At 43.5% G+C, this 17,572-nt stretch overlaps 2 protein-coding genes and 1 long non-coding RNA gene across 3 annotated transcripts; 1 reads left to right on the top strand and 2 right to left on the bottom strand.

Moving 5' to 3' along the window:
• Positions 1–27: 27 nt before the first annotated feature.
• Positions 28–10,603, bottom strand: LOC106751900 (UBA-like domain-containing protein 2). Its single transcript, XM_014633156.1, has 4 exons — positions 10,105–10,603; positions 6,547–6,621; positions 2,683–2,776; positions 28–2,544 (listed from the first exon to the last, which is right to left on the bottom strand). The coding sequence occupies exons 1-4, from the start codon at positions 10,210–10,212 to the stop codon at positions 2,378–2,380; spliced, it is 444 nt and encodes a 147-aa protein (XP_014488642.1). The 5' UTR covers positions 10,213–10,603; the 3' UTR covers positions 28–2,377.
• Positions 10,604–10,761: 158 nt separating this feature from the next.
• LOC106751901 lies at positions 10,762–12,247 on the top strand. Its single transcript, XR_001375104.1, has 2 exons — positions 10,762–10,945; positions 12,094–12,247. It is a non-coding gene; the product is annotated as an uncharacterized LOC106751901 (long non-coding RNA).
• Positions 10,952–12,738, bottom strand: LOC106751899 (DTW domain-containing protein 1). Its single transcript, XM_014633155.1, has 4 exons — positions 12,307–12,738; positions 12,074–12,211; positions 11,797–11,986; positions 10,952–11,697 (listed from the first exon to the last, which is right to left on the bottom strand). The coding sequence occupies exons 1-4, from the start codon at positions 12,520–12,522 to the stop codon at positions 11,345–11,347; spliced, it is 897 nt and encodes a 298-aa protein (XP_014488641.1). The 5' UTR covers positions 12,523–12,738; the 3' UTR covers positions 10,952–11,344.
• Positions 12,739–17,572: the final 4,834 nt, after the last annotated feature.

Genomic DNA, 17,572 nt, shown 5'->3' with positions numbered 1-17,572 from the left:
CAATAATAGTAATATTATAATTTCAACATAGTAGTTCATATTTCTCTCTCTCTCTCTCTCTCTTCCTTTCTCTCTTTCTCTCATCTATCTTAAATAGCCTAAACGTTACAAACATAAGGAAGGTATTTAAAGCGTGGAAAAAATATCTCATACTCACAAAGTATTTTTCTTACGCTTAATATCTACTATTATTTACATAAAAACGATTTCACAGTGACGAAGCTGTATGCGATATCTGGGTAATCTGGAACTATTGCATGATCGTAAAGAAGTTAAGTCCACTTTGGACTCTCGCACGATCCTTATCAACCTTCTTCGAGACTATTATTACGACTACGTATGAAAAGATCAGATACTATATTGTGTGTAAAAACACTTTACAAACGTCAGACATGAATGATAAGGAAAGAAACTCTTCTAATACCTATTACAAGAGACGTCCAGCGAGAAAGTAATCTGAAAAAATTCGCTACTATGTAACATAAACATATAGAAACAAGTATGGATGCTAGTAACGAATAATTGTTCCTCTATGTTAGGATAAATATCAACGAACGATATGGAGCGATTTGATATACTGTTTCAGGTAGAATTGTATCGTCAGCTGCCAGACGAGAGCGTTTGTGAATATCGTGAAGAAGAATCTAATATTGCATAAAACAGGTAGTTTATAATCTCTAGTCGCGCATGTGTGTGTGTTATCGCAATTAGTCGACGAAATATACATTAAATTAAAACTGAGAAGTCTTCGCTGTTCGTCGCAACAGCGGAAACCAGGAAAGAGAGACACCAGGTATATTATTATTAGTTTCGATGAGTACATCTCTCTCTCTCTCTCTTTCTCTGTCTTTCTTACTCACTCACTCATTCTTTCTCTTTCTCTCTTTCTATCGTTCATTTATCATTCACGCGATCCTTCGGATCTCAGTTATTAGTACGTAAAACGCCTAGATGAACGTTATATAATTCGAGGGGAATCTTTTTACAAATTTTTACACGATAAAGATCTTCGTTTAATTACATTTAGCCTCGTATATTTTATACCATCGAAATACACGCTTATACGTACGGAAACGTAATCCGTCCGGCGTGAATAATAACGCGCGTACCGCGAGCATGCTACATAGGTAAACGACGAAAAGATGAGTAATTAATTGTGAAACCGACCAGCCGAGCATTACGATATCAAATGAACAGCCTTGCCGGGTGATGCAGCAGCAGCAATTGGGTGCGGGTTATTTGCGATATATCTTGCATGTGAAACAAGCGGACGATTGCTATCTCATCCTCCGCGAGAGAAAAGAAACAAATGCGACGACCATATCCAAAAATGGGACGAGAAAACTAAAACTATATATATGCCCCTCACAACAGCGGAGCTCCTTTGTACTGTGGCGTGGAAGTGTTAGCGAAAGTTCACATTCGACTCGAAAGCGAAGGTGTGTGTGTGTGTGTGTGTGTGTGTGTGTGTGTGTGTGTGTGTGTGTGTGTGTGTGTGTGTGCACAGCGAATCTTGGAGAAACAGCCGCGTATCTAATAGCGACAAGGGACTACAAGGAAGTCGGATCGCGGAGCGAAGGGCAGCCGTACGTTGGACAGCCGATCATTCTCTCTCTCTCTCTCTCTCTCTCTGGGACACGTCGATGTCTTCGCTTCTCGATCGACCTTCTGGATCTACACTTCAGTCGGAGAGAAGGCAAGAAAATCCGAGAAGTAAAACGGAGACAGCTGGACAAGGGAGACCTCGACGGTTCCGTAAAATGATCCTCACCCCTTGGCCCTTGCCTCTCGAGTGCTTTTGCCGTGAGTAGAAGCGGACTACCGCGAAGACTACCCTTCTCTGTCGCTGTGTCTCTCGAGGTAGCCGAGGAGGAGATAAACGGCGATCGAGACACGCGCGTCGTCGTCGCGCTGGACGACAGACGGCGGCAGCGTCGTGGTCATCGTCTAGGTCATCGTCATCGTAGTAGGGGAAAATCGACACTCGGGTACTGTCGCGCGTTTCGCACGTACATGATGCACACATACACGCACGTAGGTAGTGAGAGCATGCAATCACAAACGTCGTTTTATTATTGTGCGTAGCTAACGTAGTCTTCAATCCTCAATAAAGAGTCTTCTCGCGGACGCGCTCCTCTTTCCTGTCGCTTCCTCCTCTTCCTTCCAGGAAACGTCTCTTCAAAGGACATCTCTCTCTCTCTCTCTCTCTCTCTCTCTCGTTATCCGCTCCTTCTATCGCCCGCGTACGTTTGTCTCCTTTCTAAAACGTCCTGTTCTCGCTGTGTCGGAGCGCGCGATTCTCGCCCCGGGAATATTATCGCGCGCGTCTACTACGTGGATTCGTGATCGCGCATCGCCGACTAGGACCGGGTCAGTTTTATCTCTGCGGCTCTCCCAAGCCGAACTGCTGCTGGGGCTGCGTCGTCTGCTGTTGAGCGTTCCCGGACGCGCTACACCGGCCACCGGCGGCCGCATGGTGTTGCATGCCCGCCGCCACAGACGCCGACGAGTTTGTCTGCAAACCGTTCTGGCTCGGTGACATACCTGCAACATACCACCGTGCGCTTGAAAACGCTCCCGTGAAACACGTGTAACTCCTTTGTGATTTCGCATGGATATAAATGTTGCACAGAGAAAATATATCTCGCTGTGTATGTAAAATTATCTCGATCATCCACTTACCAGAGGGAGTCTTGTCACCGGCTGACATTTTCGAGAACGCCAACAGCGCGTCTGGAAAATTTGGCGGAGTGGCTGGCGTGTTGCATGGTGTGATCTGCAAACATAAGAAATCACCGTTGATCGTAAAATCGTCTTTTTTCCTTTTATCTTGTGTGAAAACAACGAGAGAAGAGATGTGCTTCTCCCCTTAATTTCGCAATTCCCAAATCAGTCTTAAAATTCATCAAGGGCCGTCTACAGTGGAAATAATGAGACTGTGGGGAATAAAAACTCAAAGTGGGGAATAAGTTTTTCCGATGGAATAAAGCGTGATACAAGGAGTAAGCGAAATGGATCATTCTCATTTCCTATTCTCTGCTACTTTACAGTCAGCCAAAATCCTACTCCTTACTTCCAAATGTAGACGGCCCTTTACTTCTTATTCCGATAGTCTTACTACCTCCACTGTAGACGACCCTTGAAACTTTCGAGCACAGAGTTCATTAAAACCCTTTCTAGCTATATACGGTAATCTCATTTCTGCGGTAATCTCATTTCCTCCAAGTCGACCGATACTTCAACCGGAGAAGACAGGACATGCTGCTCGAGAGTTGCGAGCGAAGAAAAAAAATGGATATCATGGGGAAAAACCGGCTGTCAACGAGGTGACAGAAATCTGCTGGATGCGCTGAGTCGAGAGACGTCTGTTAGGTAACAACGCAACGAGGTCGTCGAACCTGTCCCGCACGTGATGTCCGGGCCACCAGGTAAACGCGGATATAGCGACGACCAAACAATACGCGGCGGACACGTGTACTGGCGTGACAACGAACGGCCGCGCGATAACCCGCGAGCGATAAGCTGGTAATTAAATAGAGAAAATAGCACGCCCTATTACGGCACCGTTGATTATGGTATCCCGTAAAACGGATCCTGTAACACCTCCGCTTTTATGAATGAACCGTTCACGTGGAGGGGGAGGGGGGAGGATTTATCGATGAGATAATGATCGAGGATCGACCGAGGCCGCTGTATACGGCTTCGAAATTCCGACACTTCCATTCTCGTGAATCGTGTGATCATGAGAAAGTCGTGTGTAGATCTGATGATAACGAGGAGTCGACCGCCGAAAACAGGTGCGAATAAAGGTCAGATTTGCACAATCTCTCTCTCTCTCACACACACACACACACATGCGCACATCAATGACGCATCATAGTTCGGTGTCGTGACTTTCCCTTTACTTACTGCGGTGATACCGCGGCAGCCGTAAAAAAGTAGTCACGAACGTGTTTAGAAGGTAGGTAGTGGTGTTGTCGCGACGCGTGTCCAGTCTCCGACCGGGATTTGGCACACGACTTATCGGAATGTGCCGCCGCCGGACCGAGAATAGTAACGCGCACGGCGACTGTCTCTCCGTCTGCCCGGCTCTCTCCCTCGTGTGTCCTGTCGCGAGAACACCACCTTCGCCTTCGTTCGACGTTGAAATAAGCGATCCTCCGCGAATATCTCGCGAATTCTACCGGCGGCACTCGTCGGTAAATTACGAAAGAAAAGGAGAAAGAAAACAAATAAAAATATCCCTTATGACAACACGATGACACACGATGACACATGATGACGCACGATGAAACATTTATGTATTGTCCAAGAGGCATGACGTTTCGCGACAGTTTGTGTCCTGCGCAATGTTTTTCCCCCGCATGTAAGGCAGCGATAAACGTCGTAAACATGATAGCACGGGATACCGCTGCTATTGACACCTGCTACCGGGCGCCACGTCGGCGAGCCCTTTACAACCGGGACCTTTCGAACCGGTTCCCGCGGTCCGACCTTGCATTTATTCAAAACAAATTTCCGACTGTCTATTATACGGTCAATCGGGTATCCGCTCGAACGAGTTTTGCGCGAGAAAACGCGCGCGAATCGCACATTGCGTCGTCGGTAACAATAGGAATAAATGTATTATCGTTAATAATAACGACACGTTGAATTAGGCTTCGTGTGAGGTATTTTTATGTAAGCATAAGAAGCGAGCGAGCGAACAAGAGAGATAAAAGATTTATGTTGTAACTCAACTCGATAAGTTTTATCTGCCCGCTCGACTTCGCGATTTATTTTAACGTGGAAGTTTCCGAGTGTATGAATTGCGAGTCGCGCGTCGTTACGCTCGAAAACAAAAAAATCATTAACATTGACCCGCTTTTTCGCTTTTCATTTAGCCCGGCGAGAAGCCGTCTTAGAAGCCGGAGAAAGAAAACACGGGAGCTCTCTTTCTTTCTCTCTCTCTCTCTCTCGAATCCAGAATGCGGCAAACGGCGGCGGAGAGCGGTAAACTTCGCCGGAGAATGGCGAAGCCAAGACATATATACAGAGTGTTAGGTAACGGGTGCATTTGGTGAACGGAACGTTATTTTCCTCGGCGGGAACTCGAGTTAGATTTTTCTACCGCCATCGGGCATTTCTGCGAACGTCGCGAACATGCTTTTTCCGCGTTTACCAAAACGGCGAGACGAAGTAAAATCGGCCGAAGAATGACACGACGAACCGTTCTTTTCATTCTTATTCTTCGTATCGCGCTGGTGCGCGGAGAATCGGGACGAACTTCCTTTCGATCGGGTCCCACAGTCCGAAAATTCCTATTCACGTCTCGAGCGTTTTTTTCTCCTCAGGACGGATCGTTTTAGTTTCCGACAACGAACGTCGCCACCACGTGCGTCTATTACCGGACGCTCCGTATAGAACGTCGGAGATTTCCTCTCTTTCTCTCGCAGCCTGATCACAAGCCAGATCACGCGTGCAAAAAGGCGAGCAACGCGCGCGAAAAGAGAGCTAAATGGTAGATCGGTCGGGTCGCTTAAAGGCGTCTCACCGGAAAAAAAAACGGCGATAAATCGCGAATTCACGCGCGGCTCTCCTCATCGGAGAGAAACAATCGAATTATCTGCCGTCCGTCGGTCCGAATTCGAGCGTCTCGTCGAGAGCCGCGGAAACGGCGTCACGGGCGTCACACACGACGACCTTGTGTATGACCAGCCTGAAAGTACAAAAGGCGAGGCGAAGAGAGCAGGGCTCTCTCCGGTCGCCGCGCACGCGAGAGCGAGTAATTAATCAGAGAACGCGACGTTACATAAATAGTCGCGGAAGGGGTGGAAAGCACGCGTGAAGGTCAGACACGCGCTACGATCGATTTTCTCCCGTATATACTCCCCCGTTGTACTATATGCGCATCAGGACGCGGGCGTGCGCGGGGCTCGGAAGACGCGATTTTGTGAATCGCGTCGGCGACCCCCGATACGAACGAATGAGCGAATGACGACGACGATAATAACAATGAAGAACGACGGCAAGGAGGACGTATCCCGGAGTTCGCCAGCCTGCGATCTCTCTCTCTATCTTTCTTGCGCGCACGGAACCTACTTTTGAATAATCAATAGAGGATGAGAACATACACGGTCCACGCACGCCACTCGTCCGCCGAAAGTTTAACACGCGCGTTACGTCAGATTGCGCGGTACGGGAATGAGAAAAACGGCCGGGATGGTGTCGTACTTTTGGACTGTCCCGCTGCGTCTCGGGCTTACGAGCGATCATCTCGCGTTACAGATCAGGCTACGCATCTTGACAGGACGCTCTCGAGACGACAGACCCATCGACGACCTCGTCTCGCTAGGTCCTGACTTTTCTTCTCACGTCTGCAAAGAAGAAGAAGAAGAAGAACGAGAAAAAGAGGCGGAACGGAACGACGGCGGCGACGACGATGACTCGCTCACTCACTGACGCAGAAATAGAACTCATCGATTGCGCGGAGGCGCCGCGGATATAAACGCGCGGTCCGCGTTACGTGTTTCGTAATGGCGATAATAATACCGGAAGTAAACTTACTTGGCCGAAGTGGGTGCCGGCTCCTTGCGCGCATGAGGGTATCGCCGCCTCTTGGAAGAAAATGCTGAGAGCGGTCTGCAAAGAGAGAAAGCACGATCGTTAGAGTTGCCCGATTAGAAACGCTCGCGTGCGCTCTTGCCGGCGCGATCGCCGCGGAAACGCGAACGAAGTATAAGAAAATCCATCACGCAGCTCACACATGTCTCATCGTTCTTACCGTTGACGAAGATATGTTCTATCTTTAACGGAGAGAGTGTGTGTATGTATGAGAACGTACACAAAAAAAATTATTCCTAAATCATGAACAGATATTCTCATGTATAAGCGAGAATATTATAATCTTCTTAGAAAGTTTTTAGTCCCGATTTGGCTGAATTTGTATGAATTTGATGCAGGTATTAAATAAGCAATTAAATTCAAGATTAAAAATCTTTTAAGAATGTTATAAGATTCTTGTTCATACATGAGAATATCTATCTTCGTATAAGATTAATTATTTTCCGCGTGAATGTGTGTTAAGTATCGGAAAAACATGTGTTAAGGAAGTTGCAAGGCGAAATGAGTTTAATAAAAATCCGATAAAACGTGCGCTACGGAAAAAATGCTGTTGAATCAATCAATTTCGTTTTTGAAACTGCAGTAAAGTTTACGGTAATACTCGGAATACAAATGTATGCACATATTTAAACATATACTACTTTCCATTATCTATGCGTCTTCCTCATGCATAAATATATCGTCAATAACAAAAATAAAGAATGATAATATTTTTATATTTGTAATCTCGTGTGTATATATTCATCGCACAACGTCGCAATCGTTTCGAATTAACATTTATTATTTAGATGATGAAATAAACGTATAGGAACGCAATCTTGCTGAATGAATATTAAATTTATGAATGACGCCTTTTAATGCGCCACTGAAAATACGACATTGAGCCTTACAACCTCTTTAAATATCGGGATACAGTGTCGATACCATTTTCGTATCCGCAGGCTTCATCAAGGCCGACCTTGATGGGGTACAAGGGATCGTGTACAGTCGCGTCTATGATTAGGAGCTGCGAGGACGACGACGTAATCGAGCTAAACGAAACAACTGCCAGATGTGTCACTGATGCGTCTGTCGCAATCTTTCGTTCGTCCCAAGTCGCCTTTTCATCGGATATTTAACAGTATCGATGTCCGATGTTTGCGCTCAGCCACGTATCGGATATCCGTACGCGCGCGCGCACACACACACACACTATCCGGCTAGCGTAAAACCACCGGCTAACGGTTCATAATCGCTGATAACCGCTACAACACCACGTGCGTTTAATGTTAACGCTGCGCCGGTTATCGGTGGTTATCGGGATGTATCGATAATTACATATGTACAGACAACTCATCTTGACCAGTGAACGCCGTGGGTCTCGTCAGACCTTTATCAGATCAAGTGGAAAATCTCGTCGAGGGTGAATCTTGTTATTCGACGCGTTAATTGGTGTTCTACACGTCGGAGTGTCCAGGAATGCGTGAAGCACTCACGCGGCTTGAGTGAGCAAACGTTACGTGTATGTTGACATATGTTGAGTCATAACGTTACAAATTATCTGTATCATGCAGTGATTAAAGAGATATCCGCATATTGCATTTGCATTCGTACACATCCATTTTCCACGGAATATGTAATTTCACATCGATACAACGATATTTACTCGATAATAACCGATAAGAATAATGTATTGTCTCCCCACTCTCTCTTTCCCGTTGCGACGTTGTGCGATGAATTAAAGGCGTCAGAACAGCAATAGTTAGGCGCTTGTTTTCATTACAACAAGGCGAACGCGTTGCGCAACACCGGCGTTGACATTCAAACACGGCGGCGTTTTAATTAAAACACGGTGATACACGATCCGGATACATTGACATAAGCATTAGCATAAGAATGTAATAGGTCGGAGCGGCGAACAGGAACGCGTTTCGTATTTCGGTCGAACTGAGAGGCGCGGGGAAGAGACGCGCCGCAGCGAAAGGAATAACAGAGGAGCGATGGTGGGCTCGCTACTGTGTACGTTCTTTTCAGCTGTACTTACTTACACTTTCTATACGTAACGCAAAATAAAAGTATATACTCGGGACTTTGGAGCGAAAAGGATGAAAGAGAGAGAAAGAGAGAGGAAAATTGCTACGAAATGGCATGGTGCGTGCGTGTAAGACGTAATTGAAAAAGCGTAAAAAAGCACGAAATGTCAATCTTTTTCTCAAGATTTTTTTTCATCTTCGAGCCATCTTCTGGATTTAAATAAACGGGTAATATTATCCGGACAAAAAATCCACGCGACCGATCATCTGAAAAATTTTTTTATTTGTTTATCAAGTTTCTTTTTACGTAGAATCGTTATTTCACAGGATGTATCGTCATGTTAGAAGACCCAGCATAATACGGTGAAACCCCGCATATCGCGCTACGAAAGAGGCGAGAGAGGCGCGCGCGCGCGTTCCACGCGTGTATATAAATACACGTTGCCGCATTGTTTACATTGTGGTCAAAGCACACAAAAAGATTCCACGAGCTCTGATCATAATGATACATGAGCGCGTCGCATCGTTATCTTTTCAGCTCTCCCTTCCCCCTCCCTCTTTCTCCCTCTTTCTCTCTTTGTATGTACACTCTCACGATTATTCACGGTATATGACACGAGAAGCAACGCGCGATGCCATTCTCGCGAACAGCGTTCCTATATCTATTTGCGACAAACGAAACGACGATAGGCGGAAGCACGCCGGTTTCGCGCGGCCGGCCGCATCGGAAATCGAACGCGCCGGAATCGCAAGGCCGGCTTCAATCTCCGCAGCCGCCGCGAGGAAGAGTGCGTTCGCACCGGGCGCGGTGAAACCGATAAAACCGGGGAAACGACGGCGACGATGACGAGACGCGCGCGTGAGAGCCATTATTTACCCTCGCCGTTTCGCGCGACGCTTTACGACGATTGTAGCGTTCGTGATCTGATAAGGATTCGCGAGATTACGGCCGTCGCGAATCTTTCCACGGGCGGAGAGGACGGTGTTGTTGCGCACCGGGAAATCGCGTGCAGCGATTTAAACCCGCTGCTATTAACGCCGGATTTTTATGAATGGAGCGAACCGAGGCGGCTACGCCGCGTGCTCATTGACGTCGAACGCGGCGATGTTACGATGCCGGCCGCGGCGTAGAAATCGACATCGATTCGGGTATAGCCCATCGAGTGTCCGCCGATCGACGACGAGTCGCCGTGTCACCGTTGCTCCGTGAACGACCGACGTAGGAAATTCAGACAACGGCGAGATCGGCCATTTTCGTCGCTTTGTTTACGTAGCGGCGTCCAAGCGAGAGAGAGTGTATCGCACGCGCGTTATTATGTCGTCACGTAGGTGCATGTGTGCATGCTACACACCGCTAAAGGCGCATAAGAATCTTCTCTCTCTCTCTCTCTCATCCTGTTTCTCCGTCTCTCTCTTTGCCCACTTCACCGCACATACACATACATACACGCTCTTTCTCGCTCGCTCGCCGCCCGTCTTGTTTTCTTACCTCAAATTGCCAATGCGCCGCTTGTAGCAACTGCTTCGCCTGCTCCCTGGCGCAGCCCGCGGCCAACACGAACTGATTGATCATCACCTGCTCCCGTAGGGCGTCCATTTTTTGTGTCGGTCACGTTTCGCTCAACGTAGACACGAAGGGTCACGCGGAGAGAGACGCGAGGAGTGTGGGAGGTGCTGACGATCGGGGAAACGGGAGGACGAAGAGGGCACGGTGGCAAAAGGAAAGAGAGTGAGCGAGTGAACGGAGGGACGGATGTACGTACGTATGCGTGCAGGAAAGAGGGACGGAAGAAGCGATAAACGTCCACGGCACGACACGGCACGATCCTCGGCGGTCCACTTACGGTCGATCCGTTCACGATACGTATGACCGAGCGCCTCGTCTACACGGAGCGAGCGCGACGACGACGACGACGTGCGATGGCGAGCGGCGGGCGGCCCCTTGTTTTCAAAACTAAACTCATCGCAGACGGCCGCAACTGCTGCGAGCGCTACGGCCGCGCGCGACGGACGCGAGGGAGGACGGGGTGAAGTGCACCGCGTGTGACGTCAGAGCGCGCTACTGTTCGCGTCGAAGCCGTGCGGCGTGCCGCCTCCCGCTTGTTTAGGAACCTTCTATGCGCCGTGCACCCGCCCTGCCCCTCCGTCCCCCTCTACACGCCGCCGGCCACCAGACGCTTCGGTGTAGGTTATCTTTGTTATTGTTTATCTGACGTTTATCAGCGATATAAACGCAGGGAACGACCGGGCAATTAGGAGATGGCAAGAATTCGAACGCTGTCACGGTCTTTGAATCCCTTTGCGTTGTTATTTGGCAAATAGACGATGTGGTAAATATAACGGCGAAGTTTTTCTTGTCGGGACGACGGTTGATAATGCATCATTCTATCGAATATTTTCATGCTTACAATACGAATATGAAAGTTAGAACAATTCAATCATTCGTCCGTTCTTTATAGCAGCACTGCTGAACTGGTGCAATAAGTTAGAACATGACAAAATACATATAAAGAATAGACCACTGGTGTAATTGTAAACGACGGTATGACAGTTCCCTAACTTTGTAGTTATCCTCTCAAGGATTTACTTTTCAACATGAGGAATAGACTTCATTTTTGATGTTCGATTACAGGAGAGAAATAAGTACCAGTCTTTGTATAAAACGATGCATCAGTTTTATCACAAATTAATTTTGTTATACAATATTATATAAGAATAATTAAGTAGTGTTACAAAAGTGGCCTTTTGTAAGCTAATAATTTGTCATGATCATATAAAGTATGAATCTTCTCATACATATATTTAAAGAAGTACAAAAGATTATCGTATTGTCCATTATATCTCAGTTCTGTTGCCAAATACATATCTGAAGATTCTTCGTTAAGCATCACATAGTTCTGTTCTCTATTTACCACGGGATCATCTAAATCAGTATAATTTTCTATAGCACCAAAGGCACATGTGTGCAGTTCCACTAGAAATTGGTGAATCGCTTCAATTGTCGCCAAGTACCATCTTGGACATTTCTTTTGATTCCGCCAGAACTGAGAGATCCTTGACTTTAAAATCACACAACGTAATCCTGCAAAAATTGAGTCTCTTTATATAAATGATATAAAGACCACAATAGTGACATATAAGAATTATATGTGACTGTAGTGGACAAATTTTCCCCACATACCACGGAATCTAACATCCTTATATATCTCTTTAGTTTGCTGCCATGTACTGTCGATAAAAATAGCCCTTTTCACAGGAAGTTCAGATTTGATTCTCCTTAAAATGGTAGAATCCTGACCTTCTTCATCTTTCACCTCCTTAAAAAGATCCTCCACTCTTATGGCACTTTCGCTAGGGAAAATTAAAACTGTCTAAGGGATTATATATGTCCCTTAAGTCAACGAGCATTCTCAAAAATTATATAAGACTGAAGAATATATATTGTTACTCTCTCATACTTCCTCTCTGTCTATCTCAGGAAACTTCGGATACGTATAGATCTTCACATCCTCTGGTGCGAGTATCACAGCGTGAACAGCTGTGCTCTTGCCGGCTGTTTCCCGACGGTGCTTAACTATGTCAATTTTGATAGGTAACTGAAAATGGCAAAAAAATAAAGAACGCGCCTTGAATTGTCCATTGTTTCTTTCCGAGTTCCAACTTACATCGATTACGACAAATTGCAACGTACCTTCACTCGTGGAAAGTATATTTGATCGATAACGGGCAAAAAGCAGTTATAACAAAAGTACTTTCGCGAGGCGTAACATCTCTCGCAGGGCATTCGACCCTCAATCGTGTCCAGTACCGTAGCATCTTTAATGGCCAGGTTTCGAAAAGGCGCCCTGTCGATTGTCCTCTGCTTCCTTTCGAGCTCCAGGAGTTCATCGGCGGTGCTTCGCGCCATGTTTACCGGCGGTGTCAAGGCGTAAAATTGTTTATTCGTTCTGTTGACTTACAATAGCGATAAAACGCGCGGAATCGCGATCGTGTGACTAATGAAACTTTCGGGTGTATATATATCGTCGGAACACCGGTGCGTGTGAAAACACGAATGTGTTATTTACCGCGAAGATAAGCCGTCTCGCGAACCGCCAATCCGTCAAATCTCGGTACTCAACGGCCCGAGTATACGCTCCGAATGATGGTACGTTCTCATTGGATAACCATTTGATTACCAATCGCTTATAAAGTGTTACCCACACAGCATAAAAAATGTCTAAACATTAGAGACGTTTGAAAGATATGCCACTTGTTTCAGACGTTTTTAAGATTTAGGACACTTGTGCTGTCTCATAAAATTGGAGAATCTAAATTCGTTTGCCGTACAAAATTCCTCGTGATCCTTCTCTATCTTTCTCTCTTTCACCCCCATCAAATTTCATATATCTATTCCATGTTAAATACAAAAAGTGTAGAGTGTATGACGGAAAGAACGAAAGTGCACTTACCGACACTGCGCGTTTTTAACTCGTTAATCTCTCGCTCACTCGGGGGCCCACAAATCTTTTCGAGAACGTTTCGGATCGGCGTTTGAAATCGGCAATGTTCACGCCTGTTTAAGACGTCTCTTCCAAGTTTTTGGCGAGGAGGATCCGCGCATTTACTCCTGATAAATCGAGGCGAATCGCGATGATTGACGTTTAAAACGCGTTTTTCCACAATTACCTATTGCGAGTTACCAAATTTTTTTTCCACTTTTTTCACTTTTTTTCACATTTATTCGAAATTGAATAAGGAATCGAGATATGTAAACATTTTTGTCGTAACTGATTGAGAAGTACATGTAATTTCTAATCGTTTATAACTTTTATGAATTTGTTTAAACAAATTTCATGCAACGTAGAACTTTGTTTTGTTTTAATAAGATAATAAAATAATATTATCAGAATTTTCCCATTTTTATAAAAAAATACACGCAAATGATTTCCTAACAGCGCGCCACGTCCAGTTCGCGCCGCTGCGCGTCGATGTAAACAAATGAAAGTTGTTATTTACCTATTGCGAGTTACCAACTTTTTTTTTCACTCATTTATTCGAAATTGAATAAAGAATCGAAATATGTAAACATTTTCGTCGCAACTGATTGCGAAGTACATGTAATTTCTAATCGTTTATAATTGCCTGCAGTTCGCGCCGCTGCGTGTCGATGTAAACAAATGATCGTTGTTATTTACCTATTGCGAGTTACCAACATTCTTCTTCACTAATTTATTCGAAATTTAATAAGGAATCGAAATATCTAAGCCTTATTGTCGTAACTGATTGAGAAGTACCAGTAATCTCTAATCGTTTACGATCGCCTCCGCTGCAACGCTGCGCGCGGATGGTAAACAAATGATCGTTGTTATTTACCTATTGCGAGTTTCCAACATTCTTCTCCACTAATTTATTCGAAATTTAATAAGGAATAGAAATATCTAAGCCTCATTGTTATAACTGATTGGGAAGTACCAGTAATCTCTAATCGTTTATAACTTTTATGTATTACTTTAAACAAATTACATGCTACTTAGGACTATGTTTTGTTTTAATAAGATAATGAAATAATATCAAAATTTTCTCATTTTCATCAAAAATACACGCAATTGATTTACTAATATCGCGCTGCGTCCAGTTCGCGGCGAGTCCAGTCTGCGCCGCTGCATCGAAGTAAACAAATGAACGTAGTTATTTAGCTATTGCGAGTTACCAAATTTTTTTTCCACTTTTTTCACTTTTTTTTCACATTTATTCGAAATTGAATAAGGAATCGAAATATGTAAACATTTTTGTCGTAACTGACTGAGAAGAACATGTAATTTCTAATCGTTTATAATCGCGTCCAGTTCGCGCCATTGCTCGTTGTTGTAAACAAAAGAAAGTTGTTATTTAGCTATTGGGAGTTACCAACTTTTTTTTTCACCCATTTATTCGAAATTGAATAAGGAATCGAAATATGTAAACTTTTTTGTCGTAATTGATTGAGAAGTACGTCTAATTTATAATTGTTTATAAATTTTACGAATTCGTTCTAAGCCTGTGACAAGGTTACAGAAGTCATTCGTAAGACATACATCAATCAAGAACACAATGTGACACAACTCGATTCTTCTGATTGGTCCTTCGTTCTTTCTAGGGATGTTTCAATCCATAATCCATTACTAACATTAATTTAGCGTTTTTCGTACAAATTAGCCCTCTGTGAATTAGATCCCACCACATTTTTTTTCCGCCTAATTTATTTGCGTCCGCGTTGCTTCGAAAAAGCATTGCTTTTATTACCAAATGTAACAAAATTCCAGAATCATTCTGTGAAATGTGGGGTATGAGGGAAATGTATCGCGCGGCTAGTCCGATTNTAATCCATTACTAACATTAATTTAGCGTTTTTCGTACAAATTAGCCCTCTGTGAATTAGATCCCGCCACATTTTTTTTCCGCCTAACTTATTTGCGTCCGCGTTGCTTCGAAATAGCATTGCTTTTATTACCAAAAGTAACAAAATTCCAGAATCATTCTGTGAAATGTGGGGTATGAGGGAAATGTATCGCGCGGCTAGTTCAAAGCATTCTTTCAGTATGCTGTATTCTTTCGGAACACTTTTACGTGTACGATTATTATTTCAATATTGGAAAATTCTAATCTCGTTGTTAATCACGAAATGTAATGTTACTAGTGACAATAACATTTCCCGTTATGACGTTTATACATTATCAATTATTTGTTGACAGTACTTATATAAAGCAAGCGTATAATCTAAAATTGCATCTGAATGAATTGTTGGGGCATTGTCTAAGCCCTTGACGAGATTTCATAAGTTATACATAAGATATTCGTGCATAAAGAACACACCCTGATAAAACTCGACGATTTTGATTGGTCCTTCGTTCTTTATAGGGATGTTTCAATCGACAATTCGTTATTCACATTAATTTCGCGTTTTTCGCACAAGTTAGCCCTCATTGAAGCAGACTTCACCACATTTTAATTCGACGTAAAATATTTGCACTCGCGTTGCTCNTCGACGTAACATATTTGCACTCGCGTTGCTTCGAAATAGCATTGCTTCTATTAGCGAAAGTAACTAAATTCCAGAATCAATTCCTGCAACTTCTGGTATGGCGGAATTGTATCGAGCTGTACGCTCGAAGCATGTTTCCGCTGCACTGTATGCTTTCTGACCTCTCTTTATATGTACGATTATTTCCATGCTGATAAATTGAAATCCCGCTGTCATCGACGAAATATAATGTTACTAGGGACAATATCGTTTCTCAGTAAAGTTGTCTATATTTTATTTAATATTTGTGAACAGTACTTATTCAAACAAAGCGTGAACATTATAATTGCATCAGAATAAATTATTGGTGCATTGTCTAAGCCCTTGACAAAATTACAGAAGTCATTCGTAAGATATTTATGAATCAAGAACACAACGTGATGCAACTCGATGTTTGTGATTGGTCCTACGTTACTTGTAGGGATGTTCAATTCACAATCCATTACTCACAATAATTTAACGTTTTTCGCACAAATTATCTCTCGGTGAAGCATATTCTACCACATCTCATTTCCATGTAAGATATTAGCACACGCGTTGCTTCGAAATAGCATAGTTTTTAGTACCGAAAGTAACTAAACTCCAGAATCATTATCTGAAGCGTGGGGTATGATGGAAATGTATTGCGTTGTATGCTTGAAACATATTTCCACTGCCCTGTATGCTTTGCGAACATTTTTTAATGTAAGATTATTTTTTCAATACTGATAAATCCAAATCTCGTTTACATCGACAATATTTAATGTTACTAGTGACAATATCATGACTCCGGTATGACAGTTATATATTATGAATCATTTGTAGTCAGGATATATTCACAAAACGCGTGGAGTCTAAAATTGCATATGAATGAATTGTTGGCGCATTGTTTAAGGCCTTGACAAATTAACATTAATAATTCATAAATTATTCATATATAAAGAACACACCCTGATACAATTCGGCGTCTCTGATTGGTCCTTCGTTCTTTCTAGGGATGTTTCAATGGAAAATTCGTCATTCACATTAATGTGGCGTTTTCCGCACAAGTTAGCCCTCAGTGAAGCAGATTTCAATACATATTATTTCCGCGTAACAAATTAGCACCCGCATTGCTTCGAAATAGCATTGTTTCTACTANACAATTCGCTATTCACATTAATTTGACGTTTTCCGCACAAGTTAGCCCTCAGTGAAGCAGATTTCAATACATATTATTTCCGCGTAACAAATTAGCACCCGCATTGCTTCGATATAGCATTGTTTCTACTACTGAAAGTAACTAAATTCCAAAATCAATAACTGCAACGTGGGGTATAATGGAAATGTATCGCGCGGCTAGTTCGAAGCATTCTTCCAGTATGCTGTAAGCTTTCGGAACACTTTAACGTGCATTATTATTATTTCAATATTGATAAATTTTAATGTTGTGGTTAACCACGAAATATAATGTTACTAGTGACAATACCATTTCTCCGTTATGACGTTTATACATTATCAATTATTTGTTGACAGTACTTAAATAAAGCAAGCGTGTACTCTAAAATTGTATCTGAATGAATTGTTGTGGTATTGTCTAAGCCCTTGACAAGATTTCATAAGTTATACATAAGATATTCATTCATAAAGAACACACCCTGATAAAACTCGAAAATTTTGATTGGTCTTTCGTTCTTTCTAGGGACGTTTCAATGGACAATTCGCATTAATTTCGCGTTTTTCGCACAAGTTAGCCCTCATTTTAATTAATGAGTTTTCCACAATATTAGACGGTACGCGGTACTTATATATTTATCTCTGTCTTCCAGGTAAACATTGGAGGTATGTTAACAAAGTTATTCACTGTCTCTTAGGAGGTTATCTTTTGTTCAAATACTGCCGTATTATACGTGTCAAGTTTATAGACAATTTTATATTTTTCACGATATTCGCGATG

Source organism: Dinoponera quadriceps, unplaced genomic scaffold (assembly GCF_001313825.1).
Source record: "Dinoponera quadriceps isolate SergipeBrazil2010 unplaced genomic scaffold, ASM131382v1 scaffold316, whole genome shotgun sequence".
Taxonomy (NCBI): Eukaryota; Metazoa; Arthropoda; class Insecta; order Hymenoptera; family Formicidae; genus Dinoponera; species Dinoponera quadriceps.
The sequence above is the reverse complement of the archived record's forward strand: the minus strand, read 5'-3'. Positions and strand labels throughout refer to the sequence as shown.

Excerpts from the sequence above, each read along its gene's own strand:
- LOC106751900 (XM_014633156.1), bottom strand. The coding sequence starts at position 10,212 with ATGGACGCCCTACGGGAGCAGGTGATGATCAATCAGTTCGTGTTGGCC. Across the intron at positions 6,622-10,104 it reads CGGCGCATTGGCAATTTGAG|ACCGCTCTCAGCATTTTCTT; the intron begins GTAAGAAAACAA and ends CTCTCTTTGCAG. Across the intron at positions 2,777-6,546 it reads CCGGCACCCACTTCGGCCAA|ATCACACCATGCAACACGCC; the intron begins GTAAGTTTACTT and ends TTATGTTTGCAG.
- LOC106751899 (XM_014633155.1), bottom strand. The coding sequence starts at position 12,522 with ATGGCGCGAAGCACCGCCGATGAACTCCTGGAGCTCGAAAGGAAGCAG. Across the intron at positions 12,212-12,306 it reads TATACTTTCCACGAGTGAAG|TTACCTATCAAAATTGACAT; the intron begins GTACGTTGCAAT and ends TGCCATTTTCAG. Across the intron at positions 11,987-12,073 it reads CTGAGATAGACAGAGAGGAA|ACAGTTTTAATTTTCCCTAG; the intron begins GTATGAGAGAGT and ends ATAATCCCTTAG.